Source organism: Rhinolophus sinicus, linkage group LG06 (assembly GCF_036562045.2).
Source record: "Rhinolophus sinicus isolate RSC01 linkage group LG06, ASM3656204v1, whole genome shotgun sequence".
In the NCBI taxonomy this organism is placed as follows: domain Eukaryota; kingdom Metazoa; phylum Chordata; class Mammalia; order Chiroptera; family Rhinolophidae; genus Rhinolophus; species Rhinolophus sinicus.
In genome coordinates this window covers 165,896,020-165,913,312 of record NC_133756.1, presented here as the reverse complement: position 1 = coordinate 165,913,312, position 17,293 = coordinate 165,896,020, and the positions used below count along the sequence as shown (strand labels likewise).

The 17,293-nt window shown below is 62.2% G+C and overlaps 1 protein-coding gene across 1 annotated transcript in view; it reads right to left on the bottom strand.

Moving 5' to 3' along the window:
• The window catches only part of MUC6 (mucin 6, oligomeric mucus/gel-forming), a 34,637-nt gene extending 17,797 nt beyond the window's left edge, over positions 1-16,840 (bottom strand). The window contains exons 1-19 of the mRNA XM_074337102.1: positions 16,465-16,840; positions 8,599-8,690; positions 8,414-8,429; positions 7,854-7,991; positions 4,501-4,563; positions 3,877-4,117; positions 3,675-3,801; positions 3,264-3,354; positions 3,082-3,191; positions 2,707-2,911; positions 2,438-2,560; positions 1,866-1,986; positions 1,548-1,686; positions 1,298-1,402; positions 1,090-1,162; positions 867-1,004; positions 459-620; positions 282-376; positions 66-198 (exon numbers count right to left, since the gene is read on the bottom strand). Of these exons, the coding sequence (XP_074193203.1) occupies positions 66-198; positions 282-376; positions 459-620; positions 867-1,004; positions 1,090-1,162; positions 1,298-1,402; positions 1,548-1,686; positions 1,866-1,986; positions 2,438-2,560; positions 2,707-2,911; positions 3,082-3,191; positions 3,264-3,354; positions 3,675-3,801; positions 3,877-4,117; positions 4,501-4,563; positions 7,854-7,991; positions 8,414-8,429; positions 8,599-8,690; positions 16,465-16,840 (2,548 nt within the window). The remainder of the gene's footprint in view (positions 1-65; positions 199-281; positions 377-458; positions 621-866; positions 1,005-1,089; positions 1,163-1,297; positions 1,403-1,547; positions 1,687-1,865; positions 1,987-2,437; positions 2,561-2,706; positions 2,912-3,081; positions 3,192-3,263; positions 3,355-3,674; positions 3,802-3,876; positions 4,118-4,500; positions 4,564-7,853; positions 7,992-8,413; positions 8,430-8,598; positions 8,691-16,464) is intronic.
• Positions 16,841-17,293: the final 453 nt, after the last annotated feature.

Sequence of the window (17,293 nt, the reverse complement as noted above, 5' to 3'; positions counted from 1 at the left end):
CTGGAGCCCCGTCGTGGCCCCTGCCCTCCCATGACCCTGGGACCCTCTCCTGCCCCGGCACGTACTGCAGTTTTCCACACTGTTTCTCCAGCCCCAGAGCAGGATGCCCCGCGAGGCGCACATGTGGGCGTAGTCCCCCAGGGCAGCGCAGATATACGGGAAGGTCTCCTCATAGTTGCAGGCTTGGTACACACACCTCTGCAGGGAGACAGCTGCATGAGTGCCTGCCCTCCCGCCGCCCAGGCTCCCCCGGGTGTCGCCGGCCAGCAGGCCCTGCCCACCTTGTAGAAAGGCTTGGGGTTCACCACGGCATGGCACTTCTCGAACACAGTGGCCTTCTTCACCAGCACTGAGCAGTGGGTCTCCGCACACACCTCTGCAGGGATAGGCCAGTGGGTCTCGCGCTCGCCCGCGTGGGTTTCCTGCTGACTCCACAGCCCCCGGGGCCCAGGACTCACTGTTGAGCTGGCTCATGGAGCAGGGATCGGTCTCACGCTCCAGTGCAGCCGGGCAGTTCCCCGCCCGCCAGGAGTCCACAAAGAGTGAGGCGGTGCCCTCGGCCATGCCCATGCTGGTCGTGAAGTCGTCTGTTGTGTCCCCATTGAAGTTGCCGCAGAGCCCTGAGCCAACCGGGCCATGAGCACAGCTGGCCTGCGTCCCTGTCCTGCCCGCACCCCCAACCGTGCCACGGGCACGAGGCACGCACCCCTGGGAGGGCTGGCCTTCAGGAGAGGCTGGCCTGAGCCCATGGCCGCCGGACCCGCTGGGCCAGTGCAGGGCTGTGGTGGGCCCTTCACTTCTGACGTGGCCAAGCCAGATGGGGACAGGGCAGCCGGGCTGACCCTGGCGGGCAGGGAGCGACTCACCTCTGGTCTGGCCTCTGAATTGGGGCCCGACGGTGACGTACACCTGGAACACGGGCTGTAGCTGGATCGCGAGCTCCAGTCCGAAGCTGGTGGCCATCTGGAGGTGGGTGGATGTCTGTCTGAAGACCGTGATGTTGCCTGGGGGGAAACGGGCTCAGCAGGCAGCCTGCTTTGGGACCCTGGCCCAGAGGCACCGAGGGCTAGGCAGGGGCTGTGGACCTACTGGTCTTGTATGGCAGCCACTTGACGTCTCCATTGTTGGTGACCACCTCGTCCTGAGAAATCACGATTTTGTCCTAGAGGGAGGGGGGCCTGAGTCACGGTGGCTGAAAGGGAGGGAGGTGTCCCCCTCCTGCGGGCCAGGAAGGGAGCAGCAGGAACTGGGACACGGTGGGGACGTTTCTGCTCCTTACCTGACAGAGCAGCCTTACCTGGCTGGACATGTAGATGACGGCGACCAGGGAGGTCTCCGAGTGCGAGTACCCAGACTTGTCATATACGGCCATGACGGAGCCCCCGTCGGGGAGCTGGGGGCTCTGTAGTGGGGTGGTCAGTACAGAGGACTGGTGCTTATGGTGACCCCTCATGGCAGCACCCCTCCTGGCGGGACCCCTTGTGATGTTCCCTTGGTGACCCCTCCTGGCAATCCCCTGGGAGGCCCCCATGGCTGGCATGTCCCACCTGGACGAGGATGTAGGTGCAGGTGCCATGGAAACGGTAGGGCCTGGCATCGAACGTGGTGACAAAGGAGCCGCCTTCCAGGGCGCAGCGCCGTGGACAGGGACGCTCCTCACATTTCCAGCGTCCCATGGTGCACTGGCTGTGTGTGGGGAGGGTGAGCCAGAGCGGTGGGCAGGGCTGCTGGGTCCAGACGGCACCCCAGGCTGCTCTGGGCTGGCAAGCTGGCTGCCCCCAGGATTGAGGCTGCTGTGCCTCCAGGTTCCCGTGTCCCTCGTGTCCCCATCCTGTCTGTGTCTTCACAGGCTGCCCCACACTCACCAGGTGCGGCAGGCATCTGCTGTGACCTCCCCGGGGGCATAGGCCAGCCCGCCAAGCGTGCAGGGACACTGGGCGACAGGCACGCAGGTGAGGTTTTTGGAGATGTCGTCAAGAACCGTACCTGCAGGAGGGGACTTCCTGGGGCTGCGGCAAGGAGAGACCTCCCACCCTCCTGCTGGGCAGCCACTCCTGGGCCTGTCCCCAGGAGGTCCTCGCGCCTGGCTCTGGGCCACGTCCCAGTGGAGGCTTGGGCTGTGACCCTCCCCCTCCAGCCCCACACTGCAGCGCCTCTTCCCCTGGTGACAGCTGGTCCAGGCCCAGGCCCAGGCCAGGGGCTGCTCCTGGTGAGCGGCGGGCCCTGCCCAGGTCTAGCTCCAACCCCACCCTTCCCCAGCGGCCTCTCAGATCCCTCACAACCCTGTGGATTTGCAGGCACGACCATGGAACACTGTGGGGGCGGTGAGGGGTCCTGGCCCCAACACAGCCGGTGGGGCAATGTGCTGGGTGGGGCGGGGGCTGAGGCCCTGCGTCTGGGCTCATCTGCAGGCTCCTGTGGGGCGCGGCAGGCTCACCTTCCGGGCAGAAGCAGCCGAAGGTGCAGAAGCTGGAGCAGCTGTGCTGTGGGTTCGAGCAGGTCTTGACACAGGCCTCGCCACACTCTTGGTACACCTGGTTGGCTGGGCACTGGCCCAGGGCTGCAGGCACACAGCGGCCTGGTGAGTGGGGAGGGGCACCACAGGGCCCCCACTGCCTGCCCGGCTCCCCTCCACCTCACTGTCCTGTCTTGGACGAGGCGGAATTCGGGGCCCTGGCCCTCCCTGCTGCCCTCCCCGGGACTCACAGCAGAGGCCGGGGCCCCGCCAGCGCCTGACGGGCTGGCCAGCCATGCTGCACTGGCGCGAGTACTCAGACAGCGTGGCACAACTGCAGTTCGGGCCCGGCTGGGCGCACGCGGCCATGTCCGCCTGGCAGCTCAGCAGGAACAGCTCCTTGGGCACGGTGCACTTGGGGGACACCAGGGTCAGCAGCCGGGTGCAGGTCTGGGCCTGGGCAGAGGGCCACTCAGGGTCACAGGCGTGAAGGCCCTGTCCCACATCCAGTGCTGTTTGGCTGGGAGGGCTGGGGGTGTCGGCCTTGGGGACCCTGTCAGAGCCCATGGCTGACCCCTATGGCCGGAGGCTTCCCATGACCCTGATGGCACGCCCGCCTCACGTACATGCTCTGCCTGCAGGACCTGGGGGCTGGGGATGGCTTCGTAGGCGCAGATCTCATTGGGGTCATCCAGCTTCTGGAGAGCCGCGTACTTGTGGGGTTCCAAGAGTTTGCCTGGGGGCACGGGAGGGGCAAGGTCAGCACCACGGGGCTGGCCGCTGGGGCCAGGCCCCCACCCCCACCTACCATCCTCGCTCAGAAACTCGTTGGTCTTCTTGCCGTCGAAGTTCCCGCAGAGCCCGCACATCCTGCCCATGTGCTTCTCCTCTACTAGGACCTGAGGGAGGGGCCGTGGCATGCGTGTGGGCGGGGCCCCGGATGCCGCGCGCGCAGATGCAGAGCTTCTGCTCTGGGGGCCCCTCCCTACTCCTCCCAGGAGCCCTCCTGGTCTTGCTGGATTGTCCTCGTTTACAAGTGGGGAAGCCCAGGCCCATCCAGGCTCCTGGCTGGGTTCAGCACCAAGCTGTGGGAGCTGGGTAGCTGTTCAGGACCCCAACCCCAAGGAGGACAGCCCCCAGCCCCACCCGCCAACCCGTGTGCCTGCAGGTGCAGCCACACACACCCTCCCCTCCCCCCGCCTCCCGCAGGCGTCCTCACCGTGAGGTGGGCTCCCGGGCCCCACAGGACCACCAGCTCCATCTCCAGCTGCTTGGCCACGAGCCGCACACTCTGGCCAAAGGGTGTGATCTGGAGCCCATTGCTGGTGTAGGGCAGGCTGACCACCCTGTGGAGTGAGAGTGGTCAGCGGCCACCCCTGGCCCCATGGTCACTCCCTTGTCCTCTCAGCCACACGGCTCACCCCATGTCTTTGACGGAGATGACCCCTTTCTGCACGGTGACCACAGAGGCCCCCAGCTCCACGATGACCCGGGAGAGGTCGCCACTGGGTCCTCGCCGCAGCTGGATGCTGAAGGTGGGCGCTGCGTCCTCGCAGATGGCCGCAAAGACGTAGTTGCAGGTTCCCTTAAAGTTGTACACGTGGCCGTCGAAGGTGGAGAAGTGGCCAGCCCCCCATGTGGAGCACCGGCCCCTGCCTGGAGCTGTGGAGAGAGCAGGAGGGGTCTCAGGGTTCTGTCCCTCCGCCTGGTGGGGCAGGTCTGGGGTGGCCTGGCCCCATGAGCCGGCCGCCCCGGGATCCCACGCTCAGAAACTAGTGGCCTCACAAGTTCTAGCCCATCCTGGGGTGGGTGTGAGTGAGGCCCCACCCCATGTCCAGAGCTGGGTCTGCCTCCTGCACTAGCTTTCCACGAGCATGAGTCGCTGCTGTGGTGGAGTCTGTGGTGTCGTCAGCCCTGGGGTCTGTGGGTCAAGAAGCCAGCCCAGACCCCACCCCACAACACCCCTCCCCCAAGGGGAGCGGCTGGCTGGGGCTCCTCGGTAGCTGGATGCCCTTTGTGGAAGCCCCAGACCACGTGGCCCTCACCTGTCTGTGGGGCGTCCGTTAGCCTCTGGAGGCCAGGCTGTGCAAAGGAGGTGTCGTCCAGACCTGCGTGGACAGGGCCATGGTCAGTGCTGGGGCCTCCCGCTTCTGTCCAGGGCGTGGCCACCCCGCCCCTGGCGTGGAGCACTTAGCCGTGAGCAGGGCCCACTGCATGGCACCTGGCCGGAGCCCAGCCCCTGCGCACTCTCCACACCCTGACTTCTCTCATTCGTCATTTGTCGTTCGCTCATTCGCTCATTTGTTCATTTGTTCATTCACTCATTCACTAGTCCCGCACATCTGCACAGAGGGAACTCCTGTCATGTGCCTGTCACACCTGCTGGGTGCAGGAGATACAGTGAAGACAAGCTCCCCCGAGGAGGGCACGGTGCACACAGACACACACCTACCCATGTGTGCACACGTGTACACGCACACACATGTACACATGCACATGCATGCACACGCACAGGCAGTGAGCAGGGCCTGAGCGTTTAGGGGCAGCTTGCGCTGGATGGTGTGCATGGCCACATGCCGGCCTCAGGGCAGGGCAGGTCCCTGACGGTGGACACCAGCTCTCTGGTGCCCTCTGGCCCAGGGACATCTGCTGGCGATCTGCCAGGCTCCCATCACTCACTCGCTTCCCAGAGGTGCCAGGCCCTTCTGGGGTTTGACAGGACAAAGAGGCAGCTGCCACCAGGCCTGCTGCCTCCATGGCGGCTCACATAGGTTTGGCGGCAGCCGGGCAGCTGGGCTCCTGTGTGGACCTCACTGAGTGGTTGTTATGCGGGGGAGGGGGAGCCCTAAGCTCAGGGGGGCTCGGTGGTCTGTGGGCATGTGGGGAGCAGGGGAGAGTTAGGGAGGGCTCAGGGCCGGGGCATCTGTGGGGTGACAGCCTCCTGTCTTGCTGCACCCCCTGTGTTCCCAGGTCGGCCCACCCACTCTCCGTCTGACACCCACTGGCTCTGGAGTGCGGTCAGAGAGGCTGAGTGAAGGCGGACGCCTCACACGGCTTCTCCCTTTCCAGGGGCCTCAAAAGTGGCTGATTTCATGCTCCCTTCCTCCACACCTGTCAGCCTCCCAGACAGTCCTAGGGCTGTGGTGACCATGCTAGAGAAACGCACAGGGGACATGGGGCAGGAAGCACTGGTCCCCGCTGGCCACTCCAGGCCACGCTCGGCAGACAGGTGACCCTGCTTGGGGAAGCTGGACTGGGGGCCCCACCTGGCGGCCTGCCTCCTTTCTATGGCCTCCCGGTAGCCCTCCCCTGCCCCTGTTCCCTGCTGCAGTCCTTCCAGAGGCTTCTGTGGATCTGGGAGGAGGTCCTGGTGCTGGCGGGCAGGTGACGGGGCCGTGACCTCTCCGGCCCCTGGCTCCATCTTCCAGGCCCTCCCGGGACCCCTGTCCTGCCATGACTCCCGCCGGCTCATCCACTGGATGCAGCTCGCGCCTGGGCCCACCACTCCACCCAGGTGTGGTGCTGGCCTCCCCACCACGGCACTGGGCGCCCTCAGCCGTGTGTCTCTGGGCGAGGTCCCCAGCTGGGGCAGGTGGCACACAGGTCGTGTGGATCTGCCTTTCCGATGGGGAGTGACACTTGGCCCTGGGCATCCTCCCTCCTGAGCATGCAGGACCCCACCTCAGCCCCTCCTCTGAGCTCATGAACCCCTCCCCACAGGATACCTCGAATCTTGTCCTCTGTCCCCGAGAGTATCACTCCCCAGTCCCCACTCGAAGGGGTCTCTCCACTGGCTCCTTGTCACCTGATGTCAGTCTCACCACGCCCTGTCCTGTCTCCTTTACTCTGCTCGATCCCACCCCGGCCAGTGGCCTCCGACTCTGTCTGAACAATGACCCCCCTCAGCAGGGGGCTCCTTTGGAGACACTCAGGACGCTGGGCTGCTGCCACTGCCTCTGCCCTGGGACCATCTGTGCTTCCCCACTCAGCACAGGCGCTGACCCCTGGCTGGCACAGAGCCTGCAGGGCAGGCTGGTCTGCCACCCCTCAGCCCCGGACCGGCCATGCGGTGCCCTGAGCACTCGCCATTCCGTCTGCACGCTTGGCGGCCCCTGCCTCTTCCGGCTCAACCCGGCTGGCTCAGGGGCCTCCTTCCCAGTCCCAACACTGTGGCGTCAGACCTGGCGCCTCTGGTCCGGGAGGGCATGGCCAGTGCAGAGTTGATGCTCAGAGACAGGCCCACCCCACCCTGTGTGGCAGTCACCCTGGCCGCCCACAGACCCCCAAGATGGCAGCCCCGTGCCGTGCCTGCAGGCCACACCTCACACAACTGGCCCCTGGACACCTCTCTCCCCCGTGGGTCTGGGTCCAAGTCTGGGAGTCCCTAGGGCCAGGGATGTGGCCTCTGCTGGGCAGGGGTCCTGGGTGCTCAGAGCCACTCCCAATGGGCAGCACTGAGGCTGGTGGTACCCACTGGGAGTGAGGCTGCTGCCCATCTCCCATGAGGCTGGTGAGGACCCAGGGCCACCAAGCAGGGCCAGCAAGCCAAGGACTAAGGAGAGAGGAGGGGTGCATCCCTCTGGGCTCAGCGGCCTGGGCTCTCAGGCGTGTGGAGAAGGTGCAGGGCCTGGGGCCTGCAGTCAGTGAGAAGGGCTCCCGCTGTGCCACCGAGGGACTCCTGCCCCTCAGCAACCCTTCCAGGGTTGGGGCAGGTATGAAAGCCACCCTCAGCGTGCGGCATAGGTGGTGCTGGGTGTTTGGCAGAAGGGATGGGGTGGGGCGGAGGGGAGGAAGGGGACCCTGCCTCGGGGGCCCAGTGGGCGAGACTGGGTCGGCTCTGGAGTGGTCCCCCACTCCTTTAATCCCCCCGGCAGCCACACGAGGGGAAGCTGTCAACTCATTTTCATAGACAAGGAGCCCAAGCTGGAGCCCACTGTGTGGTCATTGTTCTCACCAGGACCCATGGAGCCGGATCTGCCTCCGGCTGTTCTGGCCTCAGTGCCCGCACGGCCCTACATACCCTCTGGCCACTTCTGGGGACCCCGGGGACCTCTCAGGATCCAGTGGGAGAGTCGGGGCGCTTGGCTCAGAGCTGAGCCCCAGTGCTGTGCGCCCAGTGTGGCTCTGACGCTCCCGCCCTTGTGGAGGTGTCTGCGTGTCCCCGTGAGACCCTTGCCCCCTGCAGCCCCGAGTCCTTCCTCGCCAGCTCAGGGCCCCTGCGCCTTCCCACCCTCACTGGCCGGGCCAGCTGGGCTGTGGCAAGTGCAGGACAGCGAGAGCAAGGGGATGCCTCCCAGCTACCACCGTCCTGTGGCCAATCCGCCTCAGCTGAGTTGGAGAGGCAAGGCCCGGGACACCCACGCAATGGGGCCTTAAGAGGGCACCTGGACCCACTCACCGGTGGCGCTGAGCATGGCCCCCCAACAGGAGACGAGCAGCAGCAGGGGCCCCAGCATGATGCGTGGAGAGAAGAGGTCACCGCAGGACCTAGCTCTCCCACCGCTGGACACCAGGCAGGATTGCTGCACCTGTGCACCTGGGTGACCAGCCCGGACACCTTATAAAGGAGCCACAGGCCCTGCCCCTGCCGCGCCCACCCGCACCCCACGCTCCAGCCGGCTGGAGCAGTGGTGGCCAAACAGGATCTCGGGCGCTGCTTTATCAGAACTTGCACTTCTGGGAAAATTCTTAGGCGGGCAGCGGCACCGTTATCGCTCGCCTCTGAGCGGGGGGCTGGCACACACCCGCAGGGTCCTTCAAACACCTCCCTGTTTGCTGCAGGCTGAGATTGCTAGGGGCCATCCTGGGGGCGCTTCCAGGGGCAGTTCTGGCAGTCAGACACATCCTGGGAGCTGAGAGGGGCTTGTTCGAGGCATGAGGGGAGACGTGGGGGCACCCCTCTGCCCCTGTGGGGAACCCAACGTCCAGGACAGCTCTTGGGGTGAGCGCCACCCTCACCCGGATTCCAGAGCCCCTAAAAGGCACAACAAGCACACTGGGCCCCCCCCCACCCTGGAAGAAAGACCATCTAGTGGAAGGACCCCCCCAGTGGTAAAGACAGTCCACACCACCCTTTTGGGGGTTCCGGGTGCCTGGCTGTCACAGAGGGGCAGACAGCTTTGGGGCTCAGAAGAGACAGCTACCTGGAGGCCTGAGGAGCTTTTGGGGTGAAATGCTGGTGTGCAGGGGTCGTTCCTGGAGACCCCTCCTACGCTGGCCTCCTGGGACGTTGGGTCTGTCAGGGGGCAGGAGTAGAGTGGCCAACCCCTGGGCCCCTAGTCACTATCTTCTGGCCCCCCAATGGCTCCAAGACGCTCAACTTTGGCACAGGAGCAGGGGTGGGGTGGCCTTGGGGGGCTGCCCATCTGGGAGCATCTCCATGGGAACTGTGCCAGCCTCAGGGTACAGACCCCAGAGGCAGAGGAGCAGGGGCTGCACCCATGGCCCCCTGGGAGGAGGACGTGGCTCCTGGGGCAGCAGCTCAGGGAGCAGGGGTGTCAGGGCTGGTGGGCCCTTGTCCGTGGGCAGGGCACATGCCAGCACTATGAGGGGTCAGGGTGAGGCTGGGGTCAGCGTCATGGTCAGGGTGAGGTGAGGGTCGGGGCCGGGTGTTTTAGACCCCCGGAGAGTTGGGGACCAGGTGTGGGTCTGACTGCTCTCCTGGGCAGCTCAGCTCCGACCAGATGGGAGCCCAGGGGCCTGGCTCAGGGGGCTTCCCCTTTCCCAAGCGTGGTTCTGGCTCCATGGAGACTTGGGGTGTGGGAGCCCTGGGCTCCTTCCACTGAAGACCTGCGTCTGGACCCCTTCTCCCCACGTGGGGCTGCTCCCCATGTCACAGACCCCTGAACCCTGCGTGGCCTGGCGCACGGCGGCCCTCCTCACGTTGGACACCCAGCCACACGAATGTGGGAGGTGCCGCATGTTTACTTTAGTTTGAATAGAAAATTGTTCTAACAGAAACCGCTCTCGGGGGAGAACCCGAGGCCCAGGTATGCGCCCCACCCATGTGGCCGACAGGCTGGAGGGGTCATAGAGCCATGAAGGGGGTCCCGGCGGTTCCGGAACCTGTCCTGCTGGGGACACCGCTGCGAGGGGCCTGTGGCCTGGGGTCTGTCTGACCGTCCGTCCAGGCTACGCTCAGTTACCAACCACCCTGAGGGCTCTCCTGCCCTCCGATAGCCCATAGGCCCATGGGGTCTCCAGAAGCTGCAAATGCAGGGGCCAGGCCATATTCCCCACGGACAGTGGGTGGGCCTTCCCTCAGGCCTCCATCCGGCCCAGGTACAGGGGGTGAGAGCGCCCCAATATAGAGCTGTGGAGAGGTGACATGTCAGGCCTCAGGACCCCGGTGGGAAAGCGCTCGGGCACCTGACCTGCTCTCTGAGGGGCCATCAGGGGTCATCTCCCACCTGATAAAGCCACTAAGGCCTGGGTGAAGCCTGGTGCTGGCGCGGCTACAAGGTGTGAACGGTCCGGCCGTCCCCCTGGGGGCCCCTGTGCGGGGCTGGCAGTGGGATTGAGCCCTGGGCCTTGTTCTCTGGCAGCCCATGGTGCAGGGCCAGCAGCTTTACCTGCCTGCAGGGACGTGTTGCCCCCAGCAGGCACCCGCCCACAGGTCCCTGGCACGGCTGCTCCTTGGGTCCCTCACACAGTCCCCCAGCTGTCTCGGCTCCTCCCTCCCTGCAGACCACCCGTCTGTTCCCTTCTCACTCAGTGCCCTGCATGTGGGGTGCTGTGGTGGCCCCAGCACCTGGAGGGCGCCCACACCTCAGGACACATCAGGGGACAAGTGAAGGATGGAGTTGGACTGAATGGGCTGTGGCCACCAACCTGTAGACCTGGCAAGGGCTGGGGCATGTGGCAGGCGGGGGGTCCCTATGTTGGGTTCTCAGGGTCACCCTCAGCAGCTTGAGGAGCACAAGTGTGACGCTGGCAGGGATTTGGACGTCACCCAGACTGCAACGTGGCTGCTGCCCACAGGGCCTGTCCCCAAGAAGCCCATATATGTATGTGAGACGCCGTTTCAGTTTCCTGGAAAAATCGCACTGTGTGTTCCAGGATCTACGACTGGGTTTGTTCAGCCTCATGCACATTTGCTGGACAGGCCCAGCAGGGGGTGGGGGCTCCTGGGGCTGGGCGGGGGGCATCGGCATCACAGGAAAACACGGAGAATGGTGTTTTTGTGGCTGACCTAGGTGCTCAAACCACTGAGCAAACAGCAGGGAGATAGGAATGTGTGTAACCATTGTTCCCAACAGTCTCGGTGATAAGAGCGGGTGCCGCTGGCCAGCCTTGGAAAGCGAGGCCTGAGGACTGGACAAGTGGGCGATTGTCCACTCTCACGCCCCAGCTCAGACCCCTGCCTTGCCTTCCGTCCACATAGCCAGCCCTGAGGCCTAGCCCGGCCTGCTCTGCACCGCCCCCAGCCTCAAGCCTAGTGTCCAGGGACGTCCTGCTGACTTGGGGTGCAAAGCTGGGACCGCCCTGGACCTCTGGCATTGAAGATGGAGCTGAGGGGTCAGCTGGGCTGACGCTTTGCCAGGTCAGGAGCTCGGGGCCCCTCACAGCCACTGCCCGCTGCCGGGGCCCCTCAGGCTGCACAGCCCCTCCCCAGGCACCGTCTGGAGGTGGCCCAGCCGCTTGGGGAGAGTGAGGACCAGGACTTTTTGCCTCCCGAGCATGTCCTGCGTAGGTTCTGTCCTCCACCCAGTGACCTGCAGCCCCTCTCCCTTGAGACCCCCACTCTGGAGCCAAGTCCCGTTGTGCCACGGATTTTCCCTTCCAGACCCCCATCCCAAGCAGCTAGGGTGGGCCCTGCCGGGGACACCCACAGAGCCAGCAAACCAGTGTCAAAGGCGAGGTACCCCTGGGCCAAGAGGGGGTCACGGACCCCAGGGAGGGCGCTGCAAGGGGCTGGGCAGGCCGCTGATCCCGGCAGACCCTCTTCCTCCTCAGAGAGTCCCTACTGCAACTTCTCAGGGGCCTGTGCTCCGGGGGGCTCCCTACCGGCCCCCAGAGCCCAACCCCTGCCATCTATACTTTCAACCTCTGCCCCAGGCTTGGATTTGGGGCAGGCATTGCCCCTACCTTGGACCCCGGCACTTCCTTCTGGACTCGGGTCCCCCACGGGGCAACCCCAGTTCTGACTACTGCCCATAGCCCCATTATGTGGCTGTCAGGTAACAGGATGTCACATCTACTGCTGTAGGAGGAGGTCCTGGTGGCCGCTGGCCCCGTGTCTGGGTGTCACAGGCTGATGAGCTTTGTTCAGGGACAGGTTGGATGCTCACTGTCCCAGACTCCGGGCCAGGACCTGTGCTGGGGAATGAGGAGAAGACACCCAACAGGGGCGAGGTCTGGGTCCCCAGGGGAGCTGGTGCCGTCCAGCCAGGCAGTGGGTGGCTCGGGGGCAGTCTGAGCCAGGATGGGCTGGGAGAGCCAGGCTGGGGCTGGATGCCCAGGCAGGCCCCGCAGGAGGTGTCTTGGCCAACCTGCCCCTCCCATGGGGGCACTCAGCTGGGGGCGGGGAGAGACTTTCCAGGAGGGAAGTCTTGGCAGGGAGCTATGGGCAGTGCCGAGGGCCGCCCACCCCGACCCCTTGATTCCACTCCCACATCAGGGCACCTCTGACCCCACCGTGGCCAGAGTTGGCACCTCCCAGTCAGCACCCCCAAACGCTGCCTCCTCCCCCCACCCTGTCGGGGGGACCCCGGATGCCCCCACAATCCTCACTGGCTCTGTGTCCTGTGTCTTGTGGGACTGCAGAGCCCAGCCTGTCCCCCCAACCCCGAGTGGAGGGTCCGGAGGCTCCAGGTCCAGGATCCTGGGGAAGCTGTGTCACATTTCAGTTTCTGGGCCTGAATCCGCTCACCCCACGGCCACAGCCAGGGGCCAGCGGGTAGCAGCTGCCATGATCCCAGGAGTGGCCCCCAGCTCCTAGCAGACCATCCGCGGGCCCCCCGCCGGGTCCATGCCAATAGCCAGCGGATGTTAAGTGAAAAGCAAACAGATAAGGCTGGTTAGGTGGAATGTTGGGTTTGGCTGGCGGAAGGACGGGCACGTCAGAGGCCCAGATGGGTTATCTGGGCCGCTTTGCCTTCCAAGCGGCGTAAGTGGCAGCTTAGCAAGTGTTTGCTCTCTGTCGGTGGCCCACAAGGAGGGCTTTGGGGATGGTGGGGGGACACTGGCTCCATCTGTGACCCTGGAAGTGGCAGCCGTGTGGTGGTGCCATCGGGGTAGGGCTGGGGTGCACCGGGCCCCTCCCCCGGAGTCTGGGGTGCAAGATTAGGCTTCTGGATGGTCGGGTTGCTGAGGCCTCTTCCTGGTTGCCAATGGTGCCTGTTGCTGTGTCTTTATATGGGGACAGAGGGACAGGAAGGGAGCTCTTGGGTCTCCTCATCTTCTAAGGGCACTAATCCCACAAGGGGGCCCCACCCTCACGCTCTCATCATTTCTAATTCCATCACCTTGGGATAAGGGTTTCAAGGTGATGGGGGGACACAAACATGCAGTGCATAACAGGTAACATTGTGGGGGCATCCAGGTTCTGACAAGACCCCCAGAAGCACAAGTCAAGTGGTCTCAGAAGGCAGACAAAGCTCAGAGTCGGGAGGGCCCTGAGCAGCCTGGGAAGGCTTCTTGGAGGAGGTGGGCTAGAGGAGGGGCAGCCAGACTCTCAAGGTCAGGAGCCGGGAACCAGGTAGGGAGAGGCCCTGCTATGCATGGAAGTGCCTGAACAGCTGTAGGGACACTGGACAGAGAGTGGGATGGGGTTGGGGAGGCCAGAGTGTGTCTTGGACCTAGAAATGGGTAAACTGAGGACAAAGAATGGGGGCAGGGGAAGGGCCCTGTACAAAGGAGAGAGAGCAGCAGTTGAGGGTGGGCAAGGCTGGGTCTGAAGGGTCCCAGAGGGTGCTGGCACTGACCAGATGTGGCAGCAGATGTTTGAGGAGACAGGCCGCCCACACTCACAGTGGCCAGGTGTTTGTGGCTGGTCAATGAGAACACAGAACGTGCTACCGGGGACCAGGTGGATTTCTGGGGTTACTCACACTAGGTGCTGGCCCAGGGGAGCTTGGGGGCCCAGATCTGCTGTCCAGCGGCCATAGTGTCACGCTGGCCACCTGTGGGAAGTGCTCTGCACAATGTCCTCAGTGCCTGGGACAGCTAGTGGCCACCGTGTGCCTGCACAGAGACAGCTGCCAGGGACCCCAGACCACACAGGACTGGAGGACCAAGTCCCGCAGAAGACCAGGTGACAGACAGTCTGCTCACATCCCAGCCCTGGAGGCCCCGGCTCGCCCAGTGTCAGGTTGGGGCTGAGATGGCCTCGGGGCAGCCAGTGCCCATCGTCCCTCTGGCTGAAGCTGCCCCCAAGGGCCTGGGCACACAGAGGCCCCTCTGACCCTAACCCTCCCCCTGGCTGGAGTACAAGCGGAGGTGACAGAGGACAGGGCTGCCAACTCAACCTTGGAACCTGGCTCAGGGCACTGACACCTGCTATGTGCGGCAGTGGCCTCGTGTCCTCGCTCCAGTTTCAGATGGAAGACCAGGTGGGTGAGGGTCCGAGCTGGTGGTGGCCAGACACTGGCCAGAGGATGAGATGCTGCATGTGTGCCACCCGGCCCCTGGCAGAGGCACGGCACTCTGTCCCCCATTGCTGCTCTGTCACTTCCCGGCGGGGAGCTGGGTCCCCAAGAGCCCATGATCCTGAGTTAGGAACGGTTCTGAAATGACAGGAGCAGCAGCCAGGGCACAGGACGGAGTCTCTCTGCTCCTCCTCCCCGTTCCCCTCCTTCCCATGGCAAAGCATACTTTTCTTTTGGTTATTTTTATTTTTGTTTTGTTTTTAACAGCTCTACTGGGGCGTAATTGACACACACACAAAAACCACACATATTTGAAGAGTTCAGTTTGATTGGTTTTCAATCCAAACACACACCAGTAAGCTGTCACCACCCTCAGGACAGCGACCACATGGTAGCAGATGTTCCAATAGTCCCTCGGGCAGAAGGACCATGACACCAGGGGTAATGTGCGTCCACACAGAAATGAAAGCTTCTGGAATGGTAAACACAGGAGATTGTTTTGCTTACTACTTTAAAGGTGCTGCTGTGGTGTCTTCCCACTCAGGTGGTTTCTGCCAAGAAAGTTTGTCATCATCTCCTGTGATTTCTTTACGTGACACATTCCCCGCTCTGGTTTATTTCAAGTTTTTGTTTGTTTTTGTCACTGGTTTTGAGAAATTTGATGACTTTTCTGGGTGTAGTTTTTTCCGTGTTTCTTGTACGTGGTGCTCTCGAGCTTCGCACATCTGTTGGCTTCTGATTTTCATTAAATTTGAATGAATTATTTCTTCAAGTTGTTTCCTGTCTCCTTTGTAGAACCAGCCACACACACACTAGGCTGCATGAGGTTGCCTCACTCGTGAGGTAGTTAACTTTGGACTCTTTTGTCGTTCTGTTTCGTTGGGGGTACCGTGTTTCCCCAAAAATAAGACTGGGTCATATATTAATTCTTGCTCCAAAAGATGCACTAGGGCTTATGTTCAGGAGATGTCATCCTGAAAAATTATGCTAGGGCTTATTTCCATTAGGTCTTATTTTCGGGGAAACACGGTAGTTTCTATTGCTGTATCTTCAGATTCACTAAGCTTTCCTTCCATAGGATCTGACCCGATGTTAATCCCTTCAGTGCATTTCCCATCTCATGGACAGTTGTTTTCATCCCTAGGATTGTAATGTTGGTCTTTCACACATATCTTCCTGTTTCTACCTCGCATGTTCAGTCTTGCGCTTTGATTGCATGGAATACAGTTATAACTGTTTTAATGTCTTTGTTTGCGAATTCTAACATCTATGTCGATTTCATGCTGGTTTTGAATGGTTTTTCTTCTTCTTTTCTTTTCTTTTCTTTTTTTTTTTTTAAGATTTTATTGGGGAAGGGGAATAGGACTTTATTGGGGAACAGTGTGTACTTCCAGAATTTTTTCCAAGTCAAGTTGTTGTCCTTTCAATCCCAGTCGTGGAGGGCGCAGCTCAGCTCCAGGTCCAGTTGCCGTTTTCTATTTGCAGGGGGCACAGCCCACCATCCCTTGCGGGAGTCGAACCGGCAACCTTGTGGTTGAGAGCCCACTGGGCCATATGGGAATCGAACCGGCAGCCTTCGGAGTTAGGAGCTCTAACCGCCTGAGCCACCGGGCTGGCCCTGGTTTTTCTTCAGATTTGAGGACAAACTGTCCTTTTTCTTTGCCTGCCTGCTGCTCTTTGATTGGGTGCCAGACATGTAAATTTTACCTTGTGGGGAACTGGAAATGCTTGTCCTGTGAATCTTCTTGAGTTTTGTGCTCAGACAGTTAAGGCCCTTGGAAGCAGTTTGGTCCTTTTGGAACCTACTTGAGTTGTTAGATGGGATTGGGGGCGTGCTCGGCCTGGGCGGGGCCACACCCTGATTGTGAGGTTTCCCGTGTTGTTTGTTTGGAGGACAACAAACAGGTGCTGGTCCCGCCTCCTGGGAGCCCCGTTGCTGCTCCCTCCGGGGTGGCTTCTCTGCAGCTCGGGCACTTCCCCCCTGGTGTGCCCTGCCCAGTGGGACTTGAGGGGCCTCCTGCCATGTCCCGGGCCTGTCCGTGCAGCCCTGCCTGGCCAGCCACCTTGGTCTTCCAGACTCTCAGCTGAGATCCTCCTGGTCCCTCCTTGCTCCTCGGCCTGGAGTGTCTCAAGGCTACGACCTGTGTTCCTGTCTCTTGTGGGTTACTTCCTCACTGCCCGTGGTCAGTGTCTGGACAATGGTTGTTTCACATATTTTGTCCCATCTTTTAGTTGTTTCAGGCAGGAGGGTGAATCAGTTGTCATTCTCTTTGCTAGAAATGGAAATCCTCAGTGAGATGGACTCTTCATTTAAAAAAATTTATAACGTGGTCCATAGTCACTAAGTAATAGGTGGGGAAAAGCAGAAAAGGAGATAAACACTCTCCCAGGAGACCCCTGCCCAAACTCACAGGCCATTACCGTCAGCACTTTGGCGCGTCTCCTGACTCTGCCTTCCGTGGGAGGTGTCATGATACCTGTGTTCCTTTTCTAGGGTGGTGACGACAAACACCACAGCCTGGGCAGGAGCGGGGGCGGGGGGAGCCTTAAACAACAGGAATGTATTCTCTCCCAGTCTTGGCGGGGCTCCTTCTGAGGCTGGAGGGGGCATCTGGTCTGGGCCCGTCCCCAGCTCCTGGGGGTTCCCGGCGATCCGGGGCTCCTGGCCTTGTAGACGCATCAGCCTGTCTCTGCCTTCGTGTTCACGTGGCGTTCCCCCTGTGTGCGAGTCCGGGTCCACAGTTCCCCACTCATAGGACACAGTCACATGGATCAGGGCCCTCCCTAGTGACCTCATCTCAACTGTCACATCTGCAAGGACCCTATTTCTAAACAGGTCACTGAGATGCTAGAGTTGGGACATCAGCATGTGGACACGGGGGGACAGTTCCACAGCACTCGTACACTTGGGTGTTCAGCGTGTTCACACGCAGCCACGGAGCAGGGGTAGCTCTGCTCACGGGACAGTGTTTTGGGGCTACATCCTGCATGTTTGTCATCCCTAGGGGGAGTGGGGGGGGCTGATCTTCCCAAGGCTTTGGCCTGAGTCCTCCATCATGTGACCACCCTGTGCACTGTCACCGAAGGGCGCACCCGTCTCAGGAGATCCTGCTGGAACGTTGCTGGGGCCTCTAGGCTCCCACTGCGCCAAAGAGACATCCCGGCCATGAGGACACCCTCCGAGCCAGACCTCCGTCCCTCAGGACCCCTGACTCGGAGGCCCATAGGCAGCCCTCCCGTGGGACCAGCC